Below are 23,194 nucleotides of genomic sequence, written 5' to 3' on the forward strand. Positions count from 1 at the left end.
CTATACATAATTCACATGCAGAATGGCTTTAATCTGATCACAGACTTAAATAAAAAACTAGGACTACCGAAATAGACTGATTGCTAAAACATTGTTTCAGAATTGGAACATCCTCATATCAAGTTACCCAAAATTATCAGTGCATTCGGTCATTCTCACAAAGTTCTAATGAATTTCACAAATCTACTTGCTCCATTGTCACTTTAAAAATATTTAGTATAGCTTGTTTTTCCATTATTTTATATAGTACTAAAATAATACAAAAATATTATTACAATAAAAAATATTATTATGTTGTATAATTATTAGAAAGTGAATTCATGATGTCATATAAAAGAAAATAAATGACCACTTCAAAAATTCTAAAGAACAGACTTGCACAAATATGAAAGGAGCTATAGACAAAGAATTTTTTTCTTGAAGTCTTATGCTTCTAAGGCAATACTTGTCATTGGCTTGGTTGAGGGATGATTCACTAACTGATGCCCATGGTGTGCGATAGTTTGCTACTCCAAGTGAAAGTAATCTTACAATTTTTTGCACTTTGGATATTCATTCTTTCATAAGAATGGATTATTCTAATTGTCCTTAAGATTGCTAACAAATTCCATCACCACATACTATTATACTCCGAGGGTCACTAACAGCCATTTTGGGGCCAAAAATAACTGTGCAAAAAATTAACTGCATAAGGTAAAATGTTATGAGATAATTTAGTATATATGTGGGGATGGGAACTGTATTGAGAATATGTATATCCGTATAATGAGGGTAATAAGAGCTGACACTTCTTGGTAGTGCAATACATGGCCACACTTCCCCCATGTGTTTTATGTAACACTCATCTTAACTGTCTACCAAGGGTTTTTACCCCTTCTGAGACGCCTAAGGCTCAAGGACAGGGTGTTTCAGTTGGCCAGATACACAGTTAGTCAGAGACAAAGCCCGGCTGTTAACCCTGACCTCGGCTTCCTCTGCCTGATGCAGCTGGCCTTCGGACTCTGGCAGCCAACACTGCCTGTTAAGCTTCCGAGTGTGGACTGTATGTTAGATTAACTTTCCACTTCAGCCACTCCTTAAGCCTGCTTTTACTGCATCTAATCTATCCATTCTGAGTATAACAGATAGTCTATAAAAATTATTTTAAACACATAATCTTGCAACATTCTTCCAAGAACAGGGTAGATGTTTCACAATAGCATTCCTGTTGGTCGGGTCCAGCGCAGTAGCCTAGCGGCTGAAGTCCCACCTTGCGTGTGCCGGGATCCCATTTGGGTGCCAATTCATGTCTCAACTGCCCTACCTCTCTTCCTACCTGCTTGTGGCCTGGGAAGCCAGTAGAGGACTAGAGGACAACTGAGAATCTAGCGCCCTACACCTGCATGGGAGGACTAGAAGAAGCTCCTGGCTCTGAGCTCCTGGCTTCAGATCGGCTCAGCTTCAGCCACTGCAGCCACTTGGAGAGTGAATCAGCGGCACATCTTTCAGTCTCTCCTTCTCTGTGGATGTGACTTTCCAATTAACAATAAATAAATCTTTAAAAAAAATTCTCATTTGTCAGATCAAAGTCTGATGAAGATTTACTGTGATTTCTTGAAAGGCAAAGACCCCAACCCCCAAATCCCAGTTCCAGGCTGGTGCCTGCTTCTCCCTGCCAAATCCTGCCATGAACCAATTCCTCTTTTATAACTTCTGACAGTGTGCTGCCCTCCCGCCCACTGCTTTTGGTTTTACACGTGCAGTTTGGCATCCGCGTTAACCCTATGTTTTCATTCCATAATTTTGAGTGTTTCTATCTGATTGCTTTTGACTTCTGTACTTTTTGGGTCCTTTCTTCATTTCTGTTTTACCCCGATTACCCAGGAAAGGCTGAGTGTTTCCTTTGAAAGCTCTGATGTTCTCAATGAAAAGACCTTCTGAAATGGCCTTGTTTGTCTCCCATGGAGTTGCATATCATGACTTCAAATGTCTCGCTAAAATGTTACCCATTTGGCATCAGTAAACAGAAAAGACTGTACCCTGTGACAAGAAGGGCAGTGGCGCTTCATAGCAAGAGAACTGAGTTTAATGGGAAATGGGGACTATAATTTCCTCCCATATAGCTGCTCTTTCAAACTCCATGGTGCTTTTATGCTTGAACCAGATTTTTGTAATGAAAATAACAAAAAAGAACCAATTAGCGATAAAAATGATGGCCATGGAATTCTGCTTATAGAAATCGATTAATATTGTTCCTTAGAAAGCTTTCTTCCCACAGAGCTCAAGGCGAGTCATTCGAAACTCTGGTTGCCAAACTTCCAGAAAGTATCATTTTTACTCATCCGCTCTCTTGTTTGCCTCCACTTGGTTTGATTCTGATGAGAAACTTGCTGACACGTGCTATTTAGTATGCTGGTCCACAGAGAAGACACAGCTGTCGGGAACACAAAGCTGAACTGATGATCAAGCTGTACAGTCAGTTCAGACTCCAAGGGTACCAAGTGGATAGATTGCCCTAGCCCTCAGTGAAGTTTCCTGCAATGTTTCTAGGGAAGCCATGCCACTAGAGGGCAGGGTTTGACTTCAGACCCCAGTGGCTAATTCTCTCCCCTGGTGACCTTGGGGAATCCCACCACAGACATCCAATCCCCTGAAGCCCCCACAATCAATCCTAGATCTAATTCTCTCTTCCATTGTATTTGTGCGGACTCCTGGGAAATACCTCGAGTAACTTCTACACTGATCTAACACAGCAGACACGTGGCTTCCAGTGTGAGAGTTCCTGCTAGGCACCCAATGTGGCTTTGGACTTTGGAGGCAGTACCCAGCAGAATTTCATCTTTTGAGGGATCCACAGTTTGTCAGAAAAAGATACCATTTGCCAAACCAAAGCCTCCAATAAAACATAGTATACCATTAACTTATTTCATGAGAGATAAGAACTATCAATTATGAGGGAGCTTTATTAAGACAGAGCAGAACATCCCAAAGGCAGCATGATGAGCAGTTTGGGCTGAGTAACCATATGGTCCTTGGCCTATACACTGCGGTATGATGAGCCATTTCCAGCTCCCGATGGACCAAGTGCCAGTAACATCCCCTGCTTTTTCATCCTGTCTTGTAAAAATCGAAAGTATCTGAGACATTTGCCAATGCCCCGGAGGGTCAAAAAAAAAGTTTCTCTGAAGAAATTCTGAGCTGGAGAATAAGGACATGGTCTTCCCCCAAAGAATAATTTTAAAAATGAGCCTTGATACATCCACTTATAAAACGTCAAAAATGTAAGGACTTGGTCTGTAGGCCTATTTATTTTCATCTGAAAAAAAAATGGGTACAGGATGTGTTCTTTCATAGGGGCTTGTAGAAAAGAAAATTAACAAAATGCTCGATTCATACTAAGTATTCAATTAGTCATGAATGATAAATGTTAGCATTGTTACTAGTGAGAACCTCTAAATCCTGACTGGAGCTCAGATACCAGCAGAAATAGTGCAAAATCATCGTAAATTATAACCTGATGCAACACTTGTATGTTACTCTGTGCAGAAATTTCACACTGAGAAAATTAAACTGGACCTTTGCCCCACTGATAGAGCGGGCCATCTCCAAATTACTCTTCCTTTTTGAGACTGTCAAAGTGCCGTAACTCCTGTATGCCAAGCATCTGACAAATGGTTAGTGGTCCAGAAATAAACCTTTAAGTGCTTTCGGAGGTTTCTATGTGTAAAGAAGATCTATGTCACTATTTTCCAAAAGGACATTTGAGAATGATCCTTCACGTTTGCACTTTAATGTGATTTATAAGCTTTGCCCATCTTGCAGGAGATAAGAACCAAAATTAATTGGCAAAAAACAAAAAATAAATGACATATGATTTTAAACCTACAAAGTCATCATCTGGAACTGAGCAAAGAGTTTGAACCTAGAAAGAACTGTGCTGAAGAAGTTCAGCCAAAACTATTTGTTTATAAAGCTGGAGAATGTTAGCTATTTTGGTCACACTTGCTTATCATTTGAAATTTCTGCTGGCTCAAGTGAAACTGTGCTCCTCTGTGTCCCTCCGTGAGGTTCCCTCCCTCCCTAACCACAGCTGCTCTTGGAGTAGATGCTTGTAACTGTGTGGACAAGAGTCGAGTCCGCTTACCTAGCTGGAAGAAGAAGAGGAGTCTTCGTATCTGTGAAGATACAAAGAACGGGAAATGCTACCAGGGCGGTTGTGCTAGCATAGTTCAGGAAGAGTAGAGGTGCTGTTGCCTGTTGCTGACTTGAACAGTTTTGTTGCTGATAATCAATGCAAAACGCACTTGCTGAAAGTGAAGTTGAGAAGTTGCTCACGCCAAGTTAAAAGGAAGAGGGAACGGTTGGTCGTGGCATGGCACAGAATGTTCAAAACCAATCTCCTTGTCTTAAAGAGCTGCTGCTGCATGAGTAATGCGCCGCCTCACTGTGCAGTCCTTTAACACAGAAATGCTGTCTTTCTGCTTTCCACACCAAGGGATGCATTTTCTATTACGTTTATGGAGGAAAAAGTCAGAAAACAACAGCGAAAATATAGTGCATTACCTTAGAAAAAGTTTCTGTTTAATTCCTGCTCAAGACTGCACACAAAAACTGGGGGAAGGAGCTGTATTTTAATTTCAAATTTGATGTGTGATGTCTTGTAACTCATTTATTGTTAATGAAGTTTTCACAGGCATCAGCAGCCACTGGTGTCTCATCTCATTTGTTGTCCAAAAGTGTTGCTGACATGTATTGTCTCTGCTTCCATGCCTCTCACCCCAGGATGTTTAACTAGGAAAGCACAGTAACCTAAGGTAGAAAAGAAGAAGTGAGATAAATAGTAGTTTATAGAATGGTCCAAAGTTTTTATTAGAATCAGTGGTGCTAGTATCATATATTATGCTTTAAAGTTAGATAATATTCAAAAGAAATTAATAACACTGGCAAAAATTATCCAGCCCAAGGAGCTTTTCCCCTAAGTTTTTCAATCCCTAAATAGTACTTGGTTTCTTCCATTTTATATGCAGTTGCCCAATCTCCTTTAGCTAAATTTGTTTACAGGGGGAAAAAAATAAGCCATTTACATGACAGGGTGAATTTAACAACACCAACAAAAATCCCAGAGCTCTAAAATCTCATGGCACCTGCACATCCATTATCTTACTTGATATTCACGACATCGTTATCATTCAGGCTGGACAGATATTTATCACTGCGTGGTCGTCACGAACATCAGCATCGTTATCATCACTGAATATAATGAGTCTCGTTTTAAGTGAACAAGCAGAGACTCTACAGTTCATTAAAGAAAAGTCATGTTCTTCATTCAGACCTCTTGGCTCTATGTTCCTCCCACTGCCTTGATTCTGACCCTTCCTGGAATAACAGTGTTCTTTCTCCAGCTAGAGCTTAGTTCTTGCATCGTTATGGAGGTTGAGAATCACTCTCACTCAACTTAAATCAATTTCAGATACTTGTAAGTAAATGAAAGTGCTGTTGTACTAAACTATATGCTTCTGGGCACATCTGCACAATGCCAGTCTTGAAGATACATAAAAGAAATACACATGGGGGGGTAGTGCAGTATAGCAAGTTAAGCCACCACCTGCGATGCTGACTTCGCATATGGGTCCAAGTTCACATCTGGATGCTCCACTTCTGATCCAGCTTTCTGCTAATGACCTAGGAAAGCAACAGAGGTTTGCCCAAGGAATTGGACCCCTGCACCAACATGGGAGAGTTGTAGAAAATTCCTATCGCTTGGACCAGCCCAGACCAGCCCCTGCCCTTGCAATCGTTTGAGGATGAATCAGCGGATAGACAGTCGCTCTCTCTCTTCCTCTCTCTCATTAACTCTGCACTGCGAAGAAATATAATCCCAGAAAAAAAACATGCACTTCAATGAGTAATTCTCAGCATGTTTTAGGAGTTTCTCACATTTCAGGTATTATTTATTGTGATTATTATTACTATCACTATTACTGTTACTGTTACTGACTTATTTGAAAGCCACAGAGACAGGGAAAGCTCATAGCTTCTGAATTACTCCCCGATTCTCACAATGGCCTTGGGCCAGTTCTGAAATCCTGAAATGCGTACAGGAACGCCATTACTTCAATCATCACTGCTGCTTCCCAGGATTTGCTTGAGCGGGAAGAGCATGGGACCAAACCAAGGTATTCCAACACGAGCCACAGGTGCCTTTACCAGGGTCTTATCTGCTAAGGGAAATGCCCAAGCCTCACATGTCAGGGTTTTTTTTTAAGATGTGTTCATTTTATTAAAGGCAGAGTGATGGAGGAAGACATAAGCGAAGAGACCTTCCTTCCATCTGCTGGTTTACTTCCCAAGTGGCTGCAACAGCCAGGGCTGGGCCAGTTTGAAGCCAAGACTGAGGGATTCCATCCAGGTTTCCCATGCGGGTGACAGGTGTCCAAGCACCGAAGCCATCTCCCACTGCCTTACCAGGTGTTTTAGCAAGGAACTGGATCAGAAGCAGAACAGCAAGGACTCAAATAGCTGTAGGAAGTTGGAGTCACAAGTGGCAGCTTAGCCTGCTGTGGTGGCAGCCATTGCTGATGCTACATACAAGTCAAATAACACTTTCGCAGAGGGCACCTTTGCTATTTGTTGGATTTGGTTTTGGCTATTATTGATCAGTACATAAGCCACAGTTGCACATGAAGATAAACAGAGTGTGCATTTGTCAAACATGTGTGTGTCAGCACCATCTGGTGGGCTTACCAAAGAAAGCTTTCTGAACCTCACCCAGAGTTTCTGATTGAGTGGGTGTAGGGTGAGGTGTGAGATTTACATTTCTAGCAGGTCCCTGGCTCATACTGATGCTGCTGTTCCAGGGAACACACCTGTAAAACCGCTGTCTGAAGGGCCAGGTGGGAGATAGGACTGGATGAAGCTCCTACATTGTGTTGTCCAATGCCACAGCCAGCTCTAGAAATATATCTAGTCTCAAGAGAAGGATGGGGCAGCACGAATTCTGGAAAAAAAAATAGCAAAAATATGTAAACTATCTCAATAACTTTTATGCTGATAGAGTCAAAATGAAAGGGCCTGGCACGATGACTCAGCGGTAAATCCTCGCCTTGCGCGAGCCAGGATCTCATATGGGTGCCAGTTCATACCCGGCTGCTCCACTTTCCATCCAGCTCCCTGCTTGTGGCCTGGGAAGGAAGTCAAGCATGGCCCAAAGCCTTGGGACCCTGGACCCACATTGGAGACCGGAAGAGGCTCCTGGCTTCAGACTGATTCAACTCTGGCTGTTGTGACCATTTGGGGAGTGAATGAGTAGAGAGAAGATATTTCTCTGTCTCTCCTGCCCTCTTTAAATCTCCTTTTCCAATAAAAACAAATAAATCTTAATAAAGCGGGGACTTAAAATGATAATATTTTGGATATACTAGGTAAATAAAATATATTACTAAAATTTCATCATCTTTTTTTTCTTTTTTAATGTGCCTAATAGAAACATTTCAGTTACATAGAAGACTCATATTATATTTCTTTTAGACAACACTGGCTAAAGAGTAATGGTAGGAATTAATGAACTATAAGAATTCAGAACCCACAAGTTTTTAAACATTTGGTTGTAGGCAGGTATCAAAGAAAACATATCCTTAGGCCATACTTGGCCTAAGTCCCCCAGTTTGTACCTGAAGGTTTGCTGCCAGGGATACAATGTACACCATTTTATCTGTTTCAGGATTAAGCTTTTATGATCCTTGTAAGAAAAAACATTGGATATAATCATCAAAAGTACTTATTAAATTCTCATTAATTTTTGAAGGCTTGAGCTTTCCCTCACCAATTGTATTTCAGTAATTCTTACATTACAGAAAAAAAAAAAGGCTTTGTGTTTTCCAAAGACCTCTTTTCAGCTCTAAAGATCTGTGAAAAAAAAGTGAGAACAGGTGCTGGTATTCCCATTCTAAATATGTTGCAATATTTAAGGAATGACTGAGCAAGAGATTAATTACCTGCGTCAGAGCATGTCAGTGGCCATGACAGAGCAGGCTCAGCCAGCTGTCCAGTGCACTGCTCTCTCCACAGGACCACCCTGCTGTTTCTCAACTTTAAGTGCATTTTCATTCCAAAAAAGTAAAAGATATAACATGCATGACCCGTACAAAACTGAGCAAAATAAGACATGATAAATTCAGTAAAACTATCCTTCTAATATCCATTTACTTTGAACAGAATTTCCTTATAATTTTTCAGAAAGTTGAACTCTAAATCCTAAATAAGGTACTATTGTATGGCTCTTTTCTAATACTTGGCTCTCCTTGTTTTTATTTTGTCTTGGCAACTGGACTACATTCACTAATTGTTAAACTTTAAAAGTCGTATCTTCCCACAAAGAATTGGACGGCAGGTTGATTTTGTGTTTTTTTGTTTTTGTTTCTTTGTTTTTTTTTTTAAAGATTTATTTACTTTATTACAAAGTCAGATATACAGAGAGGAGGAGAGACAGACAGGAAGATCTTCTGTCCGATGATTCACTCCCCAAGTGAGCCGCAACCGGCCGATGCGCGCCGATCCGAAGCCGGGAACCTGGAACCTCTTCCGGGTCTCCCACGCAGGTGCAGTGTCCCAATGCATTGGGCCGTCCTCAACTGCTTTCCCAGGCCACAAGCAGGGAGCTGGATGGGAAGTGGAGCTGCCGGGATTAGAACCGGCGCCCATATGGGATCCCGGGGCTTTCAAGGCGAGGACTTTAGCCGCTAGGCCACGCCGCCGGGCCCGGCAGGTTGATTTTATATAAGTCATTTTGGCAATAACACATTGTGCCCTCCTTGTCATATGATGTCATCCCTGACTTTTTTTTTAATTTTAGATGATGTTCACATAGTTGATCAGGGTGGGAAGGATCGAGGGTCGGGGAAAAGTGGGTGTGATCATGGTTTCCAAGTTTTCTATTTCTTTTTACTGTATTTGGGGGGAGGAGAGAGACAGGAAGAAGTACCCCAGTCCAGGGGATGGAGACAGACCACCCAATATCGACCCAGGATCCTGATGTGGTGTACACTCCAAGGGTTCTGCTCAGGTGGTTTTAATAGTTCTGAAATGTTGCTAATCTCACCAATCCAAAAATGAGGGAATACTTTCAATGTGCATTGGCTGACATAGTCAACCTTAGAGTCTCCTTTCATCCAGAATTTGCTGTCATGATTGGGCTGGGGTAGTTGTCCAATCCATTCTGTTCTCCGTCCTCTGTTATGGTAACAGATGTCTTTTAAAGACCCCAACGGGATACCATATCCTCTGTGGATCTGGCCAACTGCCCACAACTGCCCTCTCCGTCTTTTCCACTGAGGAGGACTAGTTCTCGCACGCAGGTCAAGTGCCTGGACCAGGAAACCTGGGCCCTGCCAGACACCCCACCCCAAGGGATCATGGACCTGGTACCCACCTCACATAATCCCTGACTTTATGGCATATCTCTTGATTTTAATTTTCTACGATGAACCAGTATGTTTGCACCTTTTCACTTTGTGGTGCCAAGGAGGAATACCGGTAACACTGGATAGGCTCACAGACTTTGGACATGAATAGAACAGAGTAAGTAGTTCAAACAGGACCTGAGCCACAACCTTGACCTCGCTAGGTCTAGGGCCATGACCCATTATCCAGTTGCCCAAATGTTGTACTCAGGAACTTCAAAAATGTTATGGGCAAAAAGTTGATATGAACAGATAAGTTTCTTTTGTTGCAATGTTTAAAAATTTATTCATATGAGAAGTCTTTAAAAAGTTTATAAAAATGGAACCTATGAAAAATGATGCATCAATTTTGAAAACTTTTTCACCCAAGTAAGCATCTATCAATTCCATTTTTCCACACAGATTTTGAAGTGTCCGTGTATCGGGCAAACACTTGATTTTTCACTGAAAAAAAATTAATCAACATGCCAAAGATTTGTAAAGCATATATACTATGCTTGGTCACATGTCTTTCATTATTACCTCTTTCCCTTTTGCTTTTTGAAATGAGATAGATTTGAAAAAATCAAGAAGTTGGGATATTGAGCACCTTAACACAGTCTTGGATATTTTCTGAGAAACTAAAATATGGGATTAACATTTCACTTTTATGCAATTTAGATCCTGAGTTAAAGGAAATTCTGAATTCCCTTTCAGAAACCTTGGTCCTTTGAGTTCTTAGCTTCTTCAAATGAAGCAAAAAGGAGGCTGTCTGGGAAAGATGGAACTTAGCAACACCATCACCACAGTTGGCTGCAGCTGCTATGTGCAGAGCTAAGAAAACGGTTTGGCCCATTTTCATTTCTTGTGAGGTCAAACCCCTGCAGATGATACTGAGATGGGAGGAGGGCCAAAACCCAGGAAACCGTTAATACTTAACCATATCATAAAATCCTCATTACGTTTGAAGAAATTGTCATAATTAGTGTGACTTACATTTTTAAAGATTTATTTGTTTATTTGAAAGAGTTACGCCTAGACAAAGAGTGAGAGAAAGAATCTTCTGTCTGCTGGTTCACCACCCAGATGGCTGCAACAGCCAGGCAGAAGAGAGTAGCCAGGCGTTTCATCAGTGGCAGGGGCTGAAGCATCCTGCTGCTTTTCCAGGGCCATGAGCAGGGAGCTGGATCACAAGTGGAGCAGCTGAGACATAAGGGGTGCCAGTGTCATTTGGGAGCAGCCTTACTTAAGCCTCAACACTGGCCACTACTTAACAATGTTAAAAGCACTGCTTCTGACTTGAAGTCAGTTCTAGACAGGTGTCCCGTGGTGCCAGGCACTCTACCCTGCTCTCCTCTTCAGGGCTACTGAGATCTTTAGCACGCTGGAAAGATATGGATACTTCATCAACAGCTCCCTGCTTGTGATCTAGGAAAGCAGCAGAGGATGGCCCAAAGTCCTAGGCTGCTGCACTTACATGGGAACCTGGAGCATCCATCGGTCCATTTGGACTGGCCAAGCTCCGGCCACTGGGGCTAGATCTCTCTAGTTTGCCTTTCTCTCTTCCTTGCAAGTAAAATGAATAATCTTTTTTGAAAAATCAAAAAGCCACACCAGCTGGAATTTGAGAGTGGGTGGAGGTCCTAATCCATGGTCTCTACAGAAAAATATTTGGAAGCAGCTTGAAAGTCATTATGAAAAATTCTTCTAGATCCATGAGTATCATATACCCAAGTAAAAGTTAATAGCCTGCCACTATCCAACCAACCCTCCTTCAGGAATTTAACTGCCACCAAAGATGAAATTCACAAAGGTTGTAATACTCAAAAGGAAGGCAAATACCAGAAAAGAGTATCCACAAGTGTGACAAGTAAAATGCTTCTTTGAGAAATTGCAAACAGTAAAACAGTTAAATAGTGGTTCTACAAATACACCTGTTCAAAATGTTTGCGGAATGAACAAAACTGCTCATAAAATGGAAACAGAAGAATAAGATTTAAGAAAGGGAGAATTTTCATAAGAAACATAGTCAGCTTAAAAATCTGGTGATAATTTCCGTTCGTTGAGGAATCCATAAATGAGTACTGACTAAAAGCTGCTTCCTGTAGTGTTTCTTGGGTGTTGGGGAGGGAGGCACACACAGGAAGAGAAACAGTTGCTTTCTAATGTCTAAATTATAAAGCAGGAGCAATAAACAGAATGGTTTCTAAACAGCATGGTTTATTGAACTTCCCATCACTAAAAAAGACTTACTAACCCTGGTCTCTCCTTCTTGATATTTAAGAAAGATACTCTGATAGCAAACTACACTAAAATATAATTACTTGGTCTTTTAGTTCTGACTTTATTATCATAGGGAACTATGCGGTGTATTTTTTCTTTAGATTGAAAACTCATTTACAAATGAGCTCGTAATGAACACTTTAATTAGATTGGTTTTGGCTGGCCTAAAAGCTTAAGAAGATATTAATATTCTAATCAAAAGTTCTGGGAAAATATTCTTAGAAAAGAAAGAAAGAAAACGTTCTTTCTTTTGCTTGTTTCTAAGAACCAGGGATTCTGTCGAGAAATCCAAGATAAGGTCTACAGAACCAGTGAGTGAGTGAGAGGTTTGACTACACCGAGCCCATCTCCATGTTTGCCACATATTCCAAGTTCCCACCTGACATGCAACAGATTTGTTCAGCTGCTTTGAATTATTTTTTACTCACACTTCAGGGGAAGAACTGTTTGGAGTTTTTAGCCTTTGCATGGCAAGGGAAGGAGTTTGCCAGCGATAAGCCTTTTCCTGTAATCTGTCATGCTTTCTTAGTACATGGCTGTTCTGACTCGATGCTTACCTTACCTTAAAAAGAACAGTAAAGATTTAAATACAGGATATTTATTAAATACTATTTGGAAGTTCAGTTCTTTCATATTACCTGATTTAGTTCCAGTAGACAGGTACAGTAAAAATCACTACTTCCATTTCTTATGGATGAGGAAACTAAGGCTCTTGTTCAGAGAAATCAGTAGAGTTACTGAGTGCCACCAAGATTGGCAGGTGGTAAAAGAAGTTCCCTTTACACAGCTTCTAACCTCAAATCATATTCTCTCACCCACCAAAGCTGAGGAACCTTTTTTCTACCAGTCATTTGGATATTTATAATGGCATTCATAGTCCATACAAAATTATCAGTTTAAAAGCAATCCTGCTATAAACCTACTGAATTTTGAATCCTGCCTGTGGTTGCCTTGGCAGAGCTAGACCAAGTGATTTCCCTCGGCCAGACATTCCCCACCATGAGAAGTACTGTGGAATTCACATAAATGACAAAGGTTGGGTGGAAACTGTGATGAGACCAGGCCTGGGGATGCTCCTGTGTTACCCCTGCTAGAGGAGAAAAGGAGGAAAAATTAAAAAAAAAAAAAAAAAAAGAACTGCTTTCTGGGACTCACACATTTGGTGTTCTTTGTGGGTCACTTCTCCTTCCTTCAGCTTCTCCCAAAGACCTCATTCTTTTTCCCACTGGAGTCTTTTGCAGAGCATACCTTTGGAAAAAAAGATGAACACTGCACTACCAGGTAGTGTTCAGTGCCTTGGAGCAGCTGGGCAGACCAATGGTGTTGCTCCTGGTCCTCTTCTTCCCTAGGGTAGGCTGTTACCAGGGAATGCACAGCCAAGTGCAGCTTAGCATCTGCTCTGGGAGCTGAAACTGGTTCTGTGGACCCAGCACCGCTGCCCTGCCTCACAGTCCTTGACCATGACCAGTGCTGGCTTTACCTCATTGTATAATCATGCCACATTGTGTCATCTTATTCTTGCAGCATCTTCAGCCTTCCTCTCAGAGTTCCTGGACTGTTACCTGGGGAAGAATACATTAATTTTCTAAATCTTATCAATTGATCCTTGGATATGCAAAAATATCACAGAAAATATTTGTTAAAGGCTTAATTTTGCTCATTTCTTAACACTTGACTCTACCTAAAGTCCTGGAGAACGGCCCTTACCTCAAGTCTTCATTATAGATGTTTAGTTGATAATCCTAACATAATCTCTTCACTTGACATGCTTTTCATATAATTGGTAAAGCTCAGGAATAGTTCCAGAAATGGCTTACAGACATGACATTTGTTAGAGTAAGAGGCCTGCAAAGCCATATGGGAGGTATGCTCTTGCCTAATCTGGACTCTTTCTTCCAATCCCTCTAAAATCTATTCCCACAATAACCAATTCTTCAGTATCCACAAAGCATCTATGCTCAGTACTTATCAGAGAATGCTGGTAACTTTTCTTGACTCAGTAAAGTTCATGAGAGGAAAGAAGTGGTTTAAAGAATGAGGTAGGGGGGTTGGCACTTTGTGCCACAGTTAGATGCCACTTGGGACACCTGTAGCCCATAGTAGAATGCCTGGATTTGAGCCCAGGCTGTACTTTCAAGTCGAGCTTCCTACGACTGTGTACCCTGGAGGCAGCATTCTATGCCTGACTCCCCACTGGATCCCTGCCATCTGTGTGGGATCCCAGACGTCCGGAGAGTGAGCTAAAGATGGCAGGCTGCTGTCTCTGTCTTTCTACCCCTCAAATAAAAAAGAAAGCCAGTAATTTTTTAAAAATGATTTATTTGTGTTATATTGGAAAAGCAGATTTACAGAGGGAAGGAAGGATCACTCTCCAAATGTCCTCAATGGCCGGAGCTAAGCCAATCCAAAGCCAGGAACCTCCTCCAAGTCTTCCATTTGGGTGCAAGGTCCCAAGGCTTTGCCCTCCACCACTTTCCCAGGTCATAGCAGAGAGTTGATGGCAAGTGGAGCAGCTGGGACATGAACGAGGGCCCCATGAGATGCCAGTGCTTGCCAGCTGAGCTTTAGCCAAGTAAGGCATCATACCAGCCCCCTACTAATAACTTCTTTAGAAAATAAAAACTAAGGCATAGATGTGTCAAAATGCAGAGATAAATTAATTAGTCTTGCTTACCTCAGAAAAAAAAATTTCAAGTCATTCTTAAGATTTACATGTCTATAATCAACATCTAAGTTAAGACGTATAGAAACAACACAAAGAACCTAGATAGGTTTGTTCACATAGGATCCCACTTGGCTATCTGCTGAGGAGACTTGCCATTCCTACAAAAACAATGTGTTGTAAAAATTAAGTGCGCAACCTTGCTTTTATGGCTTCAGTGTTACTTCAACAGACTTTTGTATTTTCCCTAAAACTAAAATTGAGTTTCTGAGTTCATGATGGAGAAATAACCAGAAGTTAAATGTATTTTACCTTTTCATTTTTATTTTCCCCAGCTGCTTTTGGTAAGACAAATTCAACTCAGGAGGCCAAAATGATTCTCAATTCTACTACGGAAGATGGCATCAAAAGAATCCAGGATGACTGTCCCAAAGCCGGAAGGCACAATTACATATTCATCATGATTCCTACTCTGTACAGCATCATCTTTGTGGTGGGAATATTTGGGAACAGCTTGGTGGTGATTGTCATCTACTTTTACATGAAACTGAAGACTGTGGCCAGCGTTTTTCTTCTGAATTTAGCACTCGCTGACCTGTGCTTTTTACTGACTTTGCCCCTGTGGGCTGTCTACACTGCAATGGAATACCGCTGGCCCTTTGGCAATTACCTGTGTAAGATCGCTTCAGCCAGTGTCAGTTTCAACCTCTATGCCAGTGTGTTTCTACTCACGTGTCTCAGCATCGACCGCTACCTGGCTATCGTCCACCCGATGAAGTCTCGCCTTCGCCGCACAATGCTTGTGGCCAAGGTCACTTGCATCATCATTTGGCTGCTGGCTGGCTTGGCCAGTTTGCCAGCTGTCATCCACCGAAACGTATTTTTCATTGAGAACACCAATATCACGGTGTGTGCATTTCATTACGAGTCCCAAAATTCAACCCTCCCCATAGGATTGGGCCTAACCAAAAATATCCTGGGTTTTCTGTTTCCCTTTCTGATCATTCTTACAAGTTACACTCTTATTTGGAAGGCCCTAAAGAAGGCTTATGAAATTCAGAAGAACAAACCAAGAAATGATGACATTTTTAAGATCATTATGGCCATTGTGCTATTTTTTTTCTTCTCCTGGGTTCCCCACCAAATATTCACTTTCCTGGATGTGCTGATTCAGCTGGGTGTCATACATGACTGCAAAATCGCAGATATTGTAGACACCGCAATGCCTATCACCATTTGCATTGCTTATTTTAACAATTGCCTAAATCCTCTTTTTTATGGCTTTCTGGGGAAAAAATTTAAAAAATATTTTCTCCAACTTCTTAAATACATCCCCCCGAAGGCCAAATCCCACTCAAATCTATCAACAAAGATGAGCACGCTGTCCTACCGCCCCTCAGACAACGTAAGCTCATCCACCAAGAAGCCCGTGCCCTGTTTTGAAGTTGAGTGACATGTTCAAAACCTGTCGGTGAAGAAATCCTGTTCAAGAAGGGGCCAAAGAAACATCCCTGCACATTCCTTCGGTACCAAAGGAACAGCAGCTACTTTTCAGGATTTACGGAGAAATGGGAGTCAAGTGGACTGAACTGGCTTGTCTAAAGCTCTGAACAAAAGCTTTCCTTTTCCTTTGCAACAAAACAAAGCAAAGCCACTTTTTTTTTTTTTTTTTTTTTTTTGCGTGAAAGGGATGACGGCTGCTCAAAGAATGATGTCGGAAACTGGATGACTTGTGCATTTGAGACATTCTAGTGGCAGAAACGCAGTCTCCCCAGTCTGCTCTTGTTCTATTAGTTTCAGTTGCTGCACCAAGGTATTCAGTGTCTGAAATCTGTGGAGAAACAACGGGGCGCAGTGTCCAGGACAGTTCTGCCCAGGGTCCAAGGGGTGGCAAAGTTTTTGTGCCTGTTTAGCTGTTAGCAATTGTGCCCTACTTGGACCTGCTACTTCACATTTTGTATAAAGATTTGTTCAGCAGGAGTTGTCAAGTTTCAGATCCTTTTGTGAAAGTCAACCAGATTCTTAAAGATTTATACTGCCACAGTCATGGTGGCAAAATGGCTTACTTGTGTAATGGTGTTACTAAAGTTCTGTGTCAGTTAAATACTTGTAAACGTGTCATCTTATTCCCAGGTAATCATATTTTGCTGGTTGTATTACCTTTGTTTAATATTTGAAAAGTGTGTAGAGTTGTGAGTAAAATATTATATATCATAAAGTATTCCTTGCTGTTTCAACAAAGCATATATGGTATATATAGATATATACACACATATGTCTATATGTATATCAATATTGCCAAAGTGATGTTACTTGAATCAAATCTGGCAAAGATATATTTACCTTAAATAAAATAACTTTATTATAATGCATTTCATCTTCATCACTTCAAATACATGTTGACTTACTTTTAAAACAAGATGTCTTTTGTAAGTATGACCATGGTTTCATTTTAAATTCCAGTAACTGTTAAATCAGTAATGTTGATTCCAAATTTCATATCCTGTGATTGAAAACATAAACAATGAAACATTTTACTAGATTACACCACTTGGAAAAAACACAGGACTTTGATTTTTTCAGATTTTTTCTAAAGAAAAAGTTTTACTTCTTAAAAACTAAAACTGATTATTTTACACATAATTTTCAATGAGGCACTATTATCATTCTTGAAAATTTAGAAAAACATAAAAATGTAGAAACAATATTTTCCATTCAAAAATGATCACTGCAACATTTGAATGCATTTCCTTCTACTTTCTCTGTTTCAATAAATTTCAGGTCATCACAAGTTATAAATTAATAATGAGGGCCCTGCGGCGTGGCCTAGCGGCTAAAGTCCTCACGTTGAACGCACCCATATGGGTGCCGGTTCTAATCCCGGCAGCTCCACTTCCCATCCAGCTCCCTGCTTGTGGCCTGGGAAAGCAGTAGAGGACGGCCCAAGGCTTTGGGATCCTGCACCCACGTGGGAGACCCGGAAGAGGTTCCTGGTTCCCGGGATCGGCGCGCACCAGCCCATTGCGGCTCACTTGGGGAGTGAAACATCGGACAGAAGATCTTCCTCTCTGTCTCTCCTCCTCTGTATATCTGACTTTGTAATAAAAATAAATCTTTAAAAAAATAAATTAATAATGAATTAGTATAATGAATTATAATAATATATTAATATAATGTAATAATGAAGTCGAGACTCTACTAAACTAAATGTTTGCATGGATGTCATGACTTGTTACTCATTAATACAATGAGAGGCTCAGCAAACTCCATATTCTTGAAATGTTCCCAAAAATCCACATGAAAAGAATATTTACTAGAAAGGCTTGGGTGCCCCAAACACTCAAGAGTAATATAAATGCCAACAAAGGCACAGCTTCCAATTTTTATTTTCCTATGAATATATTCATCTTTTCAATCACTCATCATGAAGTCAAAAAACGTCATATTACTTGCCTATCCAATGCTGAACCACTGAAGCTCTGTGAAAAACGCTTAGAATGTGTGGCAGACATTTCCACCAGATGCTGCTTGCAGCTGCAAGTGAGCACACCAAGAACTACCTTGACTGCCAGCCTGTGGAGGAGTTCACACAATGTTGAGCAACTTCTATTCCAACAATACATGTCAGCCTGCAGAGCCAGAGAAGAAAAAGCAGATTCAGGTAATTCACTCAAGTGGTAAGCAAAGCAAATGATCCCTGGGAAATGTTGCATACTTGGTATGGAGTCTGAGAACCCTGACAGTAAAGTAAATTGTAAGAAAATGAGATACAGAGAGATTGATGAGTGGACAAGAAACTGGAGGCAACTGTCCATTGTCTCAAGAGCAGGAAGAACTCCTAGGAGGACAGTATATGTGAGTTTAGGGTTCCAGGATTGTGCTGGATTCACAGGACCTAAAACAAGCAGAACAAGAGGGAACCTATCTACTATGGAGGGAAGCAAGTTAAAAAAAAAACAGTAGGCAGAGTGGTATGTGGAAACACTCATCCATTTCAACTCTCTATCCTCCAGGATATGTGATAGGAGATGACAGCTCCCTGTGGAACTCTGCAGGAAGCCTTGTGCACAACAAAGAGTCGATACAAATGGAATAAGGAAATTAGAGAGGCAGAACTTTGGAGCTAATGATTGGTCACTTGTATCATATTCAAAATGTTGCTTATCAATGAAAATATGTCTGTAACTATATCCACTCATCGCTTTCTGTGGTTGGACACCCTTAAAATCATCTATAAAGTGTTCCTTTTCCTTTTATCAAGGAAATTCCCACATCACCGCAAGAACAAGACCATCTTAACACATGCCATTCTCCTCTTTAATCCCATTCCCAAGCCAGTTAACTGGAGACTTTAATGGATCTGTCTGTTTTGTTGGTGTTGTTGTTTTTCTGAGGCTTTTTCAACAGTTTGAAAATGCCAGTTTTGTATTCATGAGACGTAAAACTGGGATCTATTAGGAGCCGTGCCTCCCACCGTGGTGAAAAGTTGGTCCAAACTACTGATGTTGGAGTCCTTGAATCTACCTTGGTGTGGCACCCCATTTATCCCAGATGCATTATACTTTGAAATTAGCATCCAGGCTTCTAATCAAGAGATTTGAGTACACTGATCAATAGCTTAAGTCTGCAGGGCTTCTTCCTGCTTGCAACTAATAAGAATTTCCCTTTTGTAGCAGCCAGTATTCCATCTAAGCCTCTGAGTCCTGGCGCTTCTTTGTCTTACCAAGGGTCATGAGAAACATCCCTTTTTCAAATGTCTCCTTATGACAGGATTTGGCCTAGCCAGTCAGTAGGGAGAGAAGTATGGTGATAGAGAAAAACTGAAGATCAGATGGGTTCAGAGTTCTATAAGGCCAACTCTGGTGGGTTGTTTTTTCAAAGATTAATTTGAAAGATGAGTTACAAAGAGCAAGAGACAGAAACTACCCAAATGGATGCCAAGGTCAGCACTGGACCAGGCCAAAATCAGGAGCCAGAACCACCTCTGGGTCTTCCTCATGGGTGCATGGGCCCAAACCATGTGGATACAGAGGCCCAAGCACTTGGACTAGCCTCCAGTACTTTGCCAGGTGCATTAATAGAGAGCTGGGTTGAAAATAGAGTACCTGGAACTCGAATCAGCACCAATATGGGATATTGGCACAGCAGTCAGTGGCTTAACATACTTTGCTACAGAACCAGTCCCTAATGTAAACCATTATAAGCAGGTCTTCTCCAGAATTGGAAAAACAGCAAGATAAATTATTTCCTTAACCACTTGGGTGATGAAATTATAAGAGCTTAAATGAGTGTCCTGAATTACTGGAGGGCCCAAACACATGATCCACATGCTACTTGGATGCTTTCCATTCTAAAGTGACCAGAAAGTCCTCTGGGTCTCATAGAATTGGTGAGCACAGTGTGTCTCTCTACCCAAATATGCTGGAGAAAACCTCACTGACCAAGCCAACCGTCCTTTATGGAAAAACCACGCAACTAGGGTCCCCCAAAAGTAAATTTCTACAAGTAGAAAGAGCAGGATTAAAACATTACTAGCATTTTTGTTTGTGCCAAAAATAGTAGCTTGACTTGAAACACTATAGCTTTAAAAATAGTTCATTCTGAATTATTCATATGCAAGAAAACGTTGCTAACTCTATGAGTTTAAAGGCTATGAGATTTACCCTTCAAATCAACGTGTTGGGAAAATACATGCACAAGAAATGTAAGTCTGATGAATAGGTCATTTTGATTTGGAAATTATTAAAAGCCAGTTTGCTATTAAACTCACTTTGCTCCAAGGATGCAATGTTGATAAGCCATGTTTGTCCCTACTTTTTGCCGAGCTTCTTTAAAAAAAAATAAATGAATGAACAAGATGAGGAGTAAGGGGCCTGGCTGCACCTCCCTTAGAGTTGAGATACGTCTCATGAAATTTCTAAATTTCTCCTCCAACTCTGGTAAAGTTTCACTATACCACATGAGCCCATTTTGAAATATGATAGTATTTCAAAAACAGTCTCTATTTCCCTCAAAACATCAGATAGAAAACAAGGTGGCATCCCTAGAAACCCTTCTAAAGTTCACCGCAGAGTTGTGGGCAAAGCCCCCTGGGTGTTAGTCCCCTGAGCAGATCTGCTGTGAATCAGGAAGTTGTTGCGACACAAGAGCCCCAAGATGTGAACCTACGCTAACTATGGCCTTTTCCTAGCCATCGCCACCTCAAAGGAGCTTCAGAGAACTGAATTTGTATGCAACTTAACACATTAACTAGAGAATATGCAGGAAGTTTCCTAAATAAGCATGAGCTATTCCCATTCATTCACCATAGTAAGCGATGATAACATGGTAGAGGGTTCCGCTACGTGTCATCATTACACCTGTGCCTTGAATCCTCCCACCCAATCTGTTCTGTCTTCTGGAGATAGCCTCCTATTCCCATCTAGGTGCTCACTCTTGGTGCAGAAATGGAAAGGGATTGGTCCCCGTTACAAACACACCCATGGAGGCTCTAAGCAGACCTGAGCAAATCAGCCCATTATATTTGCCTGATTGCAATCACAGGACCTAAACAGATCCAATCACAATGGATTTCCTGATCATTGCCAGAAGCTATCTGGAAAAATGTTTCTTTCTCCTCATTCTATGCAACTTAATAGACCTGAGAGGCTATTATAGCTATTTTCTCACTCCAAAGGAAAACGTGGGATGTCCTGGAGTTTACACAGGGGACATAGGAATACAACTAACACAGTAAAAGTCTAGAGAGGAAGGGAACAGAGAGGAAGCAAGTCCTTAGAACATCACAAGGGAATTGACCCTTCTGCCAGGAACCAGCACCACCCCCACCCCAGACTTCTCTTTGTTTTTAGGCCAGATTTCTCTTTGTTCTTCAGCCAACTGAAGATGATTTTCCTGTCAGAATTATTCCCCAAAATCCGATTTGCGGCAATCCAGTAATCAATCATCAGATTCTGCTACAAGTATGCTTAATCCTCAAAACAGGTCTGTTGTTATCTTTAAAGATCAAAAGAAGCTTAGAAAGTTCCCATAACTGTTTCAACACAACATAGCTGGAAAGTCATGGAATGAAATTGAAACCCAGGCATCTGTCTCTGGAATATTTGCTTTTATTTGCTAAATCATGTTTCTCTTTCCAATACTTTCAGATGTCATTTCAAGTAATGAATGCTTCCAAAACATTGTACATACATATTTATTCAGATTCAATATGATGATATTTAACTTTGTTTTAAACCCATCTTTACTGTATTTCAAGCTAGAATTACAATAACCTTTGTCCTCAAAAATTGGTCTCACTAATGGAAAGCGCTAACTGACCTCATGCAGCATAGCGCTAGATTTTACATTTATTGTAATTTGATTTTGAATGAGCTTATATTGGGTCTAGCAAACAAACAGGCTACAACTGTGAACTGTCACAGTAATTAGTAAATGATATGGTCCTTTCAGAAGCCAAGAATTTAGATAGCATCTACTAAATGGGAAGGAGGAAATTCCTAAGCTGATTTCATGTCAGAATTTTACTTTCTGGGTCACGTGGGCATTGACTCATGTCCTTACTGCTCCACTTCCAGTTATATATCCCTCTAATATGTCTATAAAAGCAGTAGAACATGGCCCAAGCACCTGGACCCATATGAGACACCAAGAAGCGTCTGGCTTCTGGCTTCAACCTGGCCCAGCCCTGGATGTTGTGACCATTTGGAGAGTAAAACAAAAGATGGAATATTTGGGCCTCTCTCTCTCTCTCTCACTATCTCATCCTTTCAACTAAATAAATAAATCTTTTAAAATGGAATGTTCTGTTTAAAAAACAATGTTGTGGAGAAACTGCCTTAAATTCTGAGAAATATTTCCCTGGAAGATCAAATTGGGAATAAACATAGGTGAAGAATAGATACGCAGTGTTTAAAACAAAAGCATGATTTATTCCCACTGTGCACCGGGACACAGAGACAGGAAACAATAGGATCACAGCCTCCAGTACTACCAGTTCCAGCGGTATCACTGAACACATTTCACAATCACAGACGGAAGGCAGGAACACGACAGGAAGAAAGCTACAACAATCATAGGAATCAGAAAGCAGTGATGCCGCCCATTAATCAGGCATGTTGGGCATGGAGGTGGATCTGGGCATTCTGCGCCAACAGTAACTGTGCCACCCAGGGGATATCTGGCAATGTCTGGAAGCATTTTTGGTACTCAGAACATGGGGGAGGAGAATGCTCATGTCATCTAGTGGCTGGGAGCCAGGAAGGATGTTAAACACAACACAGTACACTGAACATTTCTGCACAGTGGAGAACTATCTGGCCCACAGCGTCAACAGTGCCAAGATGGAGAATTCTCTAGGGCAAAGGAGAAAGGGAACAGCTGTAAGAAAAAGCGGCGATGCCTTGTAGTCAACAGTCACATGTTGACCTCCCAATTTTTTATAAACTCCACCTGCTCTCTTTCCTGGGTGCTCATCCACCTTCTCAAATTGCATTGCATGAAAACTTCATCCAAATAACCTATTCCCTGGGGGGAAAAAATGAGACCAATGTCATTTGTGGGGCTAAGTAGACAAATCTATTCCATTTGTGCAAACAGTGATATGTGTTTAATTCCTTCATGGATGTTAGGAACAAAGACAGCTGGTAGCATGATGTAAAGCTAAATGATTGCAATTCCCCTTCCACAGGAGAAAAAAAATGAGGCTGCGGGTTCCACTGAGCTCCTGTTCTCCAGAAAGGATACCCAGTGCAGAAGTGCAGCCTGCCAACAAGCACACTGCTGGCAGCCGCATCAGGACATGCTACAGGCTCCTGTCCCATGGTGGCACTTT

At 41.1% G+C, this 23,194-nt stretch overlaps 1 protein-coding gene across 1 annotated transcript in view; it reads left to right on the plus strand.

Annotated features, from left to right (window-relative positions):
• Positions 1-15,863, plus strand: part of AGTR1 (angiotensin II receptor type 1) — a 34,238-nt gene extending 18,375 nt beyond the window's left edge. Inside the window, exon 2 of the mRNA XM_004598810.3 lies at positions 14,697-15,863. Coding sequence (XP_004598867.2) covers positions 14,735-15,814 — 1,080 coding nt within the window. The 5' untranslated portion in view covers positions 14,697-14,734 and the 3' untranslated portion in view covers positions 15,815-15,863. The remainder of the gene's footprint in view (positions 1-14,696) is intronic.
• Positions 15,864-23,194: the final 7,331 nt, after the last annotated feature.

This window comes from Ochotona princeps, chromosome 3 (assembly GCF_030435755.1).
Source record: "Ochotona princeps isolate mOchPri1 chromosome 3, mOchPri1.hap1, whole genome shotgun sequence".
In the NCBI taxonomy this organism is placed as follows: Eukaryota; Metazoa; Chordata; class Mammalia; order Lagomorpha; family Ochotonidae; genus Ochotona; species Ochotona princeps.